This window comes from Lissotriton vulgaris, chromosome 7, assembly GCF_964263255.1.
Source record: "Lissotriton vulgaris chromosome 7, aLisVul1.2, whole genome shotgun sequence".
NCBI classification, from domain to species: Eukaryota; Metazoa; Chordata; class Amphibia; order Caudata; family Salamandridae; genus Lissotriton; species Lissotriton vulgaris.
Genome location: NC_141695.1, coordinates 946,091,524 through 946,102,919, shown reverse-complemented (window position 1 = coordinate 946,102,919; position 11,396 = coordinate 946,091,524). Strand labels below are relative to the sequence as shown.

The window sequence follows — 11,396 nt, the reverse complement described above, 5'->3', positions numbered from 1 at the left end:
AAATTTATATAGCGCAAACATTACCCGATGACAGATCACTTTACAAAAGAACCAGTTGCGATACATAAGGATTTAGGATTACATGAGTTACACAAAAGATACAAACAGAAAAAATTGCAAATGTACAAGTTGTAAAGTCACACAAGAGATACAAACAGAAAAAATTGCAAATGTACAAGTTGTAAAGTCACTCAAGGAAGAGATAAAAATGGATAAACTAAGAATCACATAGGAATGGTAGTGAGTAAAAGGTCTACTACACATACTAGTGGTTAAAGTTCTCTCTATATACATATATATAAAAATAAATTTGCTCAGGATTCCATTTTACCAGCGATTAAGCTTCAAAATATGTTTTCAGGGAGGCGTAACATCACATGCAAGGAAGTGACGATAAAGAAAAATGATATAATAACCGTCGCATCAAACTTCGGGATTGCACTGGCCTGAGTGCGTTGGGAAAATAATGCATTTTGTGGATCTAGAAAATGTATTAACCGTTTTTTTTTTCACCGAACGTTCCCAGAAAGAACAAACGGCATACAAAATACGACATTGCAGCCAATTATTCCAAACGTTAACTGCGTCTTTTTCTCCAACCACAAATCCATCTTTTGCGTAGCAATATGGCGTCCAGCGCTTGCGTATTTGTTGCTAAGTTAGCACTCGAGATCTTTATTAGAATACGTGGTTTTACGTAAGAACGCCAATGACTCTGTGCAGTTATTGGCTGGCTGGAAGGACCTGCAGACGTCTCAGGGCTGAAAACGACATCTGAATTATTTACTTCTGACTATCAAAAAAGATATCGGCAGTCCAGGGTCTCAACTCTTAGTTGTGGAATGATTTTTTGAGCTGTAGTAATCGTATATCACGGTGATGTGAGTTGCTCGTTGTTGTAAACGAAAATCCGCTTTAAGTACCTTCCAGGACCTAGGTTGTCTTTTTCGTTTAAATATGGCGGCGCCCGATCAGGTAAGCGTGACTGTCTTGGTGGTAAATCAGTTTTGCTTTAACCCCGATACCGTAAATAAAGTTTCGGGTACTATCGCACCTTTACGCACCGCCCATTTTTATTTTTTGTATTGTGGGCGAGGGAGCTGATGACAGGACGGGGATGAACTGCTTTTCGAGTTTTTAGCTGTCCTTTTATGTCGGCTTGACCAGTGCTGGAATTGGCAGAACTTTACTCCATAAACACCATACATTGGGGGTCAAGATGTGGCAGGGGAAAAGGAGTAGAGCCATGAGGGGCGAGCTTGGAAATCAGAGTCGTACATTTATTTACTTTTAAAAACTGCTGCAAAAGTAGTTGGCAACAAGGACATATAGGACCATATAGCTGTTCTAAATTACTTAATTGGTCACAAAGCGGTTGCATTTTAAAATATCTTACAGGGCGTTACACATGTTGTTGAGATCGTGTGCGCAGTAGTTTGAATGGTGTTAGAATAGTGGTAAGATAACTCTAGTGGTTAACAGTTCTGTCATAGTTCTGTGTTTAGTCCAATCACAGTTTTGACTCGAAGTAGCATACAGCGGTAACATTCCCGCTGCAAAACACATCATGTAACATGCAGATCACAGGTTTGTATTTCGTTTAGAGAAGTCTGTGGGCTACTATTTTTGACACTGAAATCTATTTGTTCGTTCCAATGTATACGTTGCACGCCTTCTAATGCAGCATTGTGATCTACTTACAACATTAAGGTGCTGCGTGCAAACTGTCATGGGTTTAGCTCATTATTGCATTTTTTCTCATTTTGTTATTCTTCTAAGATTGAAAAGAAGGCTTCCTTCAGAAAGTAATGTCTCGTTAGTATATACAACCACAATCAGTGTGTTATGTTTTATATTCTGACTTTGTGTTTCTCCCAAATATTTGTTTTTAACATATATCTACGAATGTAGATTATATGTGATTCCTACACCTTATAACCCTCATTGTCTTATGCAACATTTTCTTACATTGATTTACACACTTGTACGATTTATTATGTCTGTGTGTGTGATGTAAAGTGCTCTGATACCCTACACTGGGATGAGTAGGGCTACAAAATAAATAATACAAACTGTAGGTGCCTCGTAAATCAATATTTGTGTAATTACTCAGACAGATAAATCTTACATTCATACAGTGCAAGCACATTTATTACATAGGGAGTTGAATAAAGTTGAAAATCTGCCTCCAAATCATAGTTTCTTCTTCTTCTTCTTATTTATTATACTCATTTGTATGGGGGGATCTCTCGGCGCCTGAGAAGCGGACACCCAATGAGCAGTATAATCTTAAACAGCCAGGTCTTAAGCATTTTTTTTTAATTGAGACAGGTTGGAACAGGCATGGATCTCCTTAGTAAGACTGTTCCAGTAGCTGGGGGCTAGATAAGGAAAGGCCCGCCCATTTTGGCCTTCCTGATTCTCCGCGTGCAGAGCAGATTACGATTGCTAGATCTTAGCTGAAGTACGGGTAGATGTAGTTCAAGTTTCTTCTTAAGCTAAGCAGGGCCCGTCCCCTGGAGAGACTTAAAGACAGTACATAAAAACTTGAAGATAGCTTGTTTCCTTATCCGAAGCCAGTGTAGTTGACGTAGGAGAGGTAAAGAAGGGGTGCAAGCCAGTTTATTGAATGCAAGGCGGGCTGCTGTGTTTTGAACCACCTGCAGTTTTGATAATAGGTCTTCCCTTATTCCAACCAGCAAAGAGTTGCCATAGTCCAGTCGACTAAACGAGCGATTGAATAAGGGTTTTTCGTGCCGTGAGAGGAAAAGATAACCGGATGTGCGCCTTTTGTTTCCTTCCATTGCATTGGTGTCTAGGTTTTAGGCTTCAAATGGCGCTCAGCCAGAATGATATTTGAACAAAAGGAGAGTTGATGGCCCTTTAAATCAGGCCCACTTTATGTCCCAACTTGATGTTAAAATAAGAATGCCCCACTCTGTTTGCAGGTTTCTGCTCTAAATAGAATGCAGACAAAGTGGGGGTGCTCTGAATTATGTCCTAGTGTTGGAAAATGACACCAGGACAAATTCAGCATGTTTGCCTGGGAAATAGCTGCCAGTACCGCGATCTGGAGGTTTACCTCTGCTTCCCAGTGCTGAGCTTGACAGGATAGGTGTCTGCATTCTTGCCAGCTTTCTCTGACCAAAAAGAGGCACGATTTTATCATGTTTTAGTAATGACATCACAGGAAATAGTATTACATGGCTCTTCATCAGACATTGGCATTACAAGAAATTACACCTAATGACATTTGATCCAGCTCAGATGACCATATATGTTGTGCTTGACACAATGGGAAACTACAATAGTGGCCTCTGAGAACGGTGGGTGGCCTTTACATCATCACAAACCAAATGGCCAAGTGTGAATCAGTGTCATTCGAGTGCCTACATTGAATGTATTGGCCCAACAGCACTCTTGTTGTGCAGTTCTATGCAAGGGCTATCAGTGCAGTGACCCTCATATGCATGGCATTACACACACACGACTATAAACAACAAGGGAACCCGCTAGGTAGGCAAGGACCTGGGGTATGAATTTTACAAAAACAATGGTCCTTGACACAAGGATAGAAGGGTGAAATAATTATAGGCCACAATGTGCACTATAATGACAAAAAAAGTCCAGCCGGACTTGCAAAATTTATTAAATAATTCAAATAACCAGTTAGAGAGAAGCAATAAAACAGTGGGACACAGTCCTGTATCCTCAAAGCTTACACAGACTAAAGGACAATACAAACATATACAGATACATCAGGCATGTAAACAAAAAATGGAGCAAGAAGGGGACTCCGTAATACACTTGCTTCACATATGTGGGGAACAAAACATATTATGCACATAATAGTGAACTAGTGTTAAGCCCACATCTCATGTCGACGGCGTTTCGATCCTTTCATAGATAGTGGATCATCATCAGGACTACCATTGTTTGCCTGATAAAAGCATCAAGGCGGTGAATTTGATAATTCCACGGTACTTGGGCGGACTGGGTCACGGCTAATTAGCCGGGGTGCGTCAGGGCACTAGGACCTGAGGCAACAGATAGAGCAGCTCTGCATTGAACAAAGAATTGCTGCAACTGGAGACGAATTATCTCGAAGGTTGCTGCGTGCGTCTTGAACTAAGATATCAAGGATCAGGCAGCTGTGCGCAGATCATAGATTGTTTACGTAGGAAAGGGGACGTCCTACGGTCTGCAGCATGGATCTCGTGGTTACCAAGGAGGTAGCGCTAGAAGGGTTAATGCCTGGTTACTTCGAGGTGATTGAAGATTAGCGCTGTTAGGATTAAGGTGTAGGGTCGTGATTCCAAAATAGAGGTGGACCCTTAACTACAGCATAGGATTGCGCTGAGTCGGTACCTTCGTCCGTGATAGAACGCCTAGGAAACGTCCCGGTGCACAGTCGCGCCATGTAACCAAATGGCGCGACTGTGCGACAGGCATTAACCCTTCTAGCGCTACCTCCTTGGTAACCACGAGATCCATGCTGCAGACCGTAGGACGTCCCCTTTCCTACGTAAACAATCTATGATCTGCGCACAGCTGCCTGATCCCTTGATATCTTAGTTCAAGACGCAGGCAGCAACCTTCGAGATAATTTGTCTCCAGTTGCAGCAATTCTTTGTTCAATGCACAGCTGCTCTATCTGTTGCCTCAGGTCCTAGTGCCCTGACGCACCCCGGCTAATTAGCCGTGACCCAGTCCGCCCAAGTACCGTGGAATTATCAAATTCACCGCCTTGATGCTTTTATCAGGCAAACAATGGTAGTCCTGATGATGATCCACTATCTATGAAAGGATCGAAACGCCGTCGACATGAGATGTGGGCTTAACACTAGTTCACTATTATGTGCATAATATGTTTTGTTCCCCACATATGTGAAGCAAGTGTATTACGGAGTCCCCTTCTTGCTCCATTTTTTGTTTACATTACACACACACGCTCACATTTTTTCTCTCACCCACAGTCCCACACAATTCTATTAATCAAACTATCTAGTTCCTGGTACATAAGTGGGAATGTCAACTGGAGGAATATAGTTGCTTAGTTGAAATACCAGATTTTTAATTTGATAAAATGTTGGAATCTTAGAAATTACCCCGTTTCTCCCACCAGGTTTCTTAACTGTCAAAAACGTAGGTATGCCGAGAGGCAATTCAGTTTGCAGTTCACACAACAAGAAAGTATGTATTCATGTTAAGGAGAGAAATGCAGAGGGTCATACTTCAACTGATTGTGGGGTTTCTCGACAGTTGATCCCAAATTGTTAAGATAACCAGCACGTCCTTGTGGAGGGCTACTGCAGAATTTTATTGAAATAAACAAGGTTAGGGTGAAAGCATGGTGAGTTCAGAAAATAAACCTATTAATTTGATTTGGTCCACACTCTTATTTCGACATATGTTCATACCTTCAAAAGAACTCTTCTCCGTGCAGTAGGGTAACACTTAATGCCTAGCTACTCAGCAAAAACGCTTGAAAAGGTATCCTGAGATACTCAAATCCCATGGTGTTACTGCTTAACCAAAAGCATACCACTCTCCATTCCCTAAATAAGGTTTAATTAATTTTGGTCTGATGTCAGTGACTAGGGTGATTAGCTTCAATGGCTATGGTATTCTCTCTTGCAGTCACCATGTTGGGGGTGCCTCCGTTTCATGGTTTTGGCCACCCAGCAGTAATACCGAGTAGGCTTTGGAATTACTGCTCTGAAGGCTGTAGGGTAGGCACAGCCTAGTACAGACACATTGGGTTCCTTGCTCCCCGGTGATACTATTACAGTATCTATGCCAAACCCAGAACCTAAACCTTAAACAGTCACAAGAATGATTTATGAATGCCACACCACACGGGGCTTGGCCACTGCAGAAGAGTGGCATCAGTCTTGGGTGTTTTCACTGTTCATCAGTTTTTCTCTTTAATGAGTTTTATATAGAGCGAACTTGACACAAATCTGGCATTAGAGCTCTTTACATACCACCAGTTGCATTACATGAGGACACATGAATTTTTTGTTGTTAGGCACGTTGAGATTAAGTGATTTGCTCAGAATCACAGGATGTTCAACGTCATTGCCGAGACTCGAACCCAGTTCCCCAGATTCGAGGTTGACCACCCTAGCCGTTAGGCCAACTCCTCTCCCCGGTCAGAAAGGCTCAGTTAGAAGCCTATATATATATATATATATATATATATATATATATATATATATATATATATATATATATATAATAACAATAGGGGGGAGTTAGAAGCCTGTCTTTTGATCCTACAGCTCATTCCACTCCAAAGTCTACCAGATTTATATGTACAAACCGGTGCAGAGTCTTTGGTTCTCACTGTCGATCCAGTTGGAGCAGATCACAGTCTAGAACCGGCTTGGAGGACCTCCGACATCACACAGATAGGTGATGTAACTATCAACCTTTCCCAGTGTTGTTGAGAGCGATAGCTAGACCTCAGTGGTAAAGTACCCCAGCAGTGCAACAAGCTTCCTTTCCACAGAATAGTTGCTTCAAAGCAGTAGATGTTTCACAGAAAGCTTTGCATAATCTTAGGCAGTTCCTCAAATTAATCTTGAAAAGTGAGTTTCCGTTTTGTAAACTTCTAACATAACCATGCTGACCATAGACACAATGCCTTTCTCATTCTCTGAAGACCACCAGGGGTATTGTATGCAGTAAGGGGTTTGGAGCTCACCCATTACTTACCTCCTGCTATGCTTGATTGTCATTCTTTTTAGCTGCCTTCTAATTGGTCACAATGGGCCTCACACCACTTCCTTTTATTTCACCGAAGCATGGTTTAAGTAATTCATTGATTAGTGTCCTTTGCTGTCCTTCCGCTGCTTGCGCTATGATTAATTTTTCTGTCCATCAATTCCACTTCCATGCTACACTTTTGGGTTGCTTTTAACTTTCGTCCTACAGTTGTGTTTTGTGTTGCCTTAAATTGTTTTGGAATTTGGCGCTTCCTTTTACAGCACCAGACAAATGGCACTAACTATTAAAGCAGTTGGTGAGTTTGTTTTACAGTTCTGCGTGTCCTTCTAAGACCAAACAAATGGCACAGAATATTAAAACAGTCCGTGTGACTGTGTGTGTTTGTAGGCTGCGCTTGTCTCTGCGCATACAAAGTATGTGTCTGTTTAAAGTGTGCACTAGTCTGAAACCGGAGTCTCATAGCCTTTCAAACAAGCAGCCTAGTCACATTCTTCAAAACAGGCTGCCACCAAGCAACATAAACATTTTGGACACATCTGTGCCTTTTCAAACACTAAGTATGTGGCTTTTTAAAGTACCTACATTTTGGGCAGCACTGCAGTTAATCAATTTCTCCTTAAAATCTGTGTTCTCAGTCTCTCATGTATTCCACCTCTTTGTGCATACAATGTAAGTGTCTGTTTAAAGTGCATCAGTTTTGTGCAGTGCAGCGACAACTCCATTTCTTCTTAAAACCTTCTCCTTGAAGTCCTCATTCTCTTATGTATTTGGCACCCTATATTCATATCCACTTAGGTGTTAGAGATGTAGCCTAATGGCCCAGCTATACTCCACTCCAATCTACTAATTTCCCCACTCCAAACTAACTACACCACTCAGCTCCAACCTACTCCAGTGTACCCCACTCCACTCCAATTTACCTCACTCTACCCCAATCCACCCCACACAAATCTTTCCCACTCCAACCTACCCCAATCCACTCCACTCCACTTCTTTCTACCCCCAGTCCAATCCACTCCACTTTACCTCCATTCCACTCTACTCCAGTCTACACCAATATGCCCCACTCTACTTCGCTCCAATATATCCCAGTTTTCCCCACTCCACTCCAGCTTACATCTCTCCACCACAGCCGACCTCTCTTCACTTTACTCCACTCTAATCTACCCCACTCCACTCCAGTCTACCCAAGCCTTCCTAACTCCAATCTACCCCACTCCATCCCAATCTACTCCACGCCAATCTACCCCAGTATACACAACTCCATTCTACCCCACCCCATTCTGCTCCACCCCACTCTACTCCACTCCAATCTACCCCACTCCGATTTACCTTACTCCCTCTATCACACTCCACTCAACTCCAATCTATCCCACTCCACTCCGGTCTACCACAGTCTACCACACTCCACTCCAGTGTACTCCACTCCACTGCAATATACCCCAACCCACGCCACTCTAATGTATTTATGTAATTAAGCATTCAGGCACATTTGACATGTTCAAGAACTGTTGGCATTGTCTGGCTGAATAGCCAACGTAGACATGCCTAGAGTGTCAATTAGTACTTCTGAGTAATGCGCTTTTCTGCTGTGCATGAAGTGTACTATTATACAAGCTACATTATTAGAGAAGCTTAGTTTGAATATGTTTGATAATGCTTATGAAAAGAGTATTTTGACAAGTGCATTTGTGAAGATATAGTATGTTTTGTTTGGTGTTTCTTATTTAGTGCCATTTACACTGCCCCTTCGAGCGGTTGACTGTCTCAGATTAGAAGAGTGACACCTGCTTGTGTGGTTTTTCTCACTGTAGTAATCCTCAAGATTTTGTCTTGGGAACACCTCCAACCAGAAAGCAGATGGAATTGGTACTGCACGGCTCTCAGGTCGCTGCAGCCTACAATTATTGTCTGTGTTTACGTCCGTTAACTTCGATTTTTCAGTCGAGCCTTGGGCAGCGTGCATGCGCTGCTCTAGGAAAAGACCTCTTGGAATCGCTCTGAACTTCCGGCCTACTATTCGCGGTTACGAGCAACACGAGTGTGCGTGCCCCACTCGCAGGACGCTGCAGCTGCATTCCTCGCTTTCACTTTTACCGCCGCGCGTGTGAATCGCTCTGGACTTCCGGCCTACGGCTTGCGGTTACGGGCAACACTAATGCGCGCGCACCACTCGTGGGATGCTACAGCTGCATTCCTCGCTTTCACTTTTGCTGCCGCTAGTGTGCTACCCCACCTCATTGCATGGGTACAACAACACTTCAGGCCCCCAACGGAGCCCAGCAGGCAGTAAACAAACCCCTGGCTTCATTCACTGTGCACCAGGACAGTTTGTAGTCAAACATCAGTTTGGTCAGTGTAATGTGTGTACACGTTTCCAGTTCTGTAACAAGCGTTCTTTGTTTATGTACTAACTGAACACCTCATGTGGAACTTCCAGGGTCTCTCCCGGCCTCAGACACTCCTAGTAAGACCCCACAGCTGTTGTACAAGCATACAGACTGAATACGAAACATGTCGAGCGCAGTCCAATATTAGCACTGTAGAATGGCGAGTGAGAGTAAACTCGGCAGTTCAGAGCAGCCGAGACGCCCAGTGATGTATTCCTGTCATTCTTAAAACTTGACATCATAAAGCAGCGTCATCTTCGCCGAAGCGCCTAGCCCACCTGCAGATCTCGTGAAAAGCTGTGGTTGTTAATCAGGAATCAAGATTAAGCTTTACCTAGATTGGTTCCAGCATCCCCAGGCCAGCCAGAGGTGCAGGTCCAAGACAGCTGGTCTGACCACTCACGCGCTGTGTATGGAAGGTACCATGGTACTTGGAAACACGGGTGGGTACAGGGAGGGGGGAGCTACCATTGCGAAATAACACAGGGAACTAAACAGGTGTGCTCTATAGTTAGATTTGCTACGATAGCCCCGGCCGACAATGAGATAGAAAAAACCTTTACTAATAAGTTTGTTTCTATTTGTCAGAGTATTACACATGACAAAGGCGGTGTTCAATTGTTATGCGACCAGCAGACTGGGAGCATTGTGGAGACAATGTTGCTATTTAATCCTAATAATCCTTGAGAAACTATGCACAAAGCCTGAACGAACATGTCGCCCTAAAGGAGAAATTAATTTATCTTGTTAATACCATAAGGGGTCCCTAAGTGTTTAGCTCACATTTGTATAGCACTTTTCATATCGTCTAGTGCTAGGTCCCCAGATGATAGTGTATGCACGCGCTGCACTCCTCAGATGCAGGGCACATGTTTGGCAACGGCCATGCAGTCTCAACACCTTACGATCATTAACACGGCACTGTGGACTCGCGCCTTTTAAGAGTAATGCGCTCCTTTGCCGCGCAGACCCTTCACCTCCGCGCGGCGCGTGATACTGTAAATGCCAAAGCTCAGCTCGGCCTGTCTTGGCTCAGGGTCCATGAGGAGCCAAGCATCCCCTCAGGCCAGGCTCAAGCTTTCAATGCCTCACCCAGCTCCAACTATAGGCAGTTCGGCCATTTACACCCTTCGACATGTGCCATTCTTGCAAGCAGGACTGGCTCCAGCCTCCAGGACGCACCACTTGTGCGCAGAGCTCCTTTTCAGCAACTGTAAATGTTACTGTTTCTAAAACTACATTGTTCAACAGAGGAGAGGATGTAGCCTTAGGGAGAGGATGTAGCCTTAGGGCTAGAGCTGCTGACTTTGGAGCTAATGAACCAGGTTCAAGCCTCGGCGTCGGCTCAGCATCCTGTGATTCTGGGCAAATTGCTTAATCTCTTAGCGCCTACCAAATAATGAATGTGTCCTTGTGTAACATAACTGGTGCTCATGTAAAGCGCTCCAATACCTTCGGCTCGAGTTTGCGCTATATAAATCTGCACCAAAAAAAAAAACATCTATGCCGCAGTTCCTCTGCCCCAATCACTATAAAAATAAAAAGCATTGGCATAGGTCTGCCTTTTGGGACCTTATAATTATTTAGTTATGCAGCACAATATCCTTGGTGCAACAACATTAACTGTTGCATTGTTAAACACTTATAAAGTCCCAAAGGCGAGACCTATTGGCTATGCCAATGCTTGTTTTTTACACTAGGTATTTGTTGTTGTATGCCTTTTGCATTGAGCAGGCAGAAGAAGTGCTTTGCCCAAAATCATTCAATGTTTGATCAAGTGCCAAATACAGTATCGAAACCCATGTGCTTAGGATTCAGGCTCAGCAACTACACTTCATATACAAGTACAATGTCATCACATCTTTCTTGGCAAGTTGAAATCTGCAGCAGAGCCCATTAAAGCAGCCAGATCTTGTGACCTCCCCAGCAGTTGGACTCTCCAAGCATCTTGTTGCTGTTATCAGTTTCAATAGACACAGTGAAGTCTATTGAATGTGGACTTCTCAATGGAAAGGGTATGGGAAGGGTACGAACATATAAACTAAATGTTACAGTGGTTGTGATTCTCCGATCCAGTTTTGGTACGCTGTGGCTCAATGTCTTATAGAGGAATTCCCCCAATTTTAGATTAGTGTTTTTTTAAAACAAATTTTATTAGTCAAATAGCACATATAGAGCAGAGCTTTGTACCCCAGAAACTTCTGCATAAGAAACGTGTATCATTCTGACTTTGACTTTTTTCATGAGCAAACTAAGGAAAAGGGAAGAGCATTA

At 43.2% G+C, this 11,396-nt stretch overlaps 1 protein-coding gene across 1 annotated transcript in view; it reads left to right on the top strand.

Moving 5' to 3' along the window:
- The first annotated feature begins 683 nt into the window (after positions 1 to 683).
- WDR55 (WD repeat domain 55) overlaps positions 684 to 11,396 on the top strand; it is a 266,386-nt gene continuing 255,673 nt past the window's right edge. The window contains exon 1 of the mRNA XM_086931380.1: positions 684 to 975. Coding sequence (XP_086787506.1) covers positions 958 to 975 — 18 coding nt within the window. The 5' untranslated portion in view covers positions 684 to 957. The remainder of the gene's footprint in view (positions 976 to 11,396) is intronic.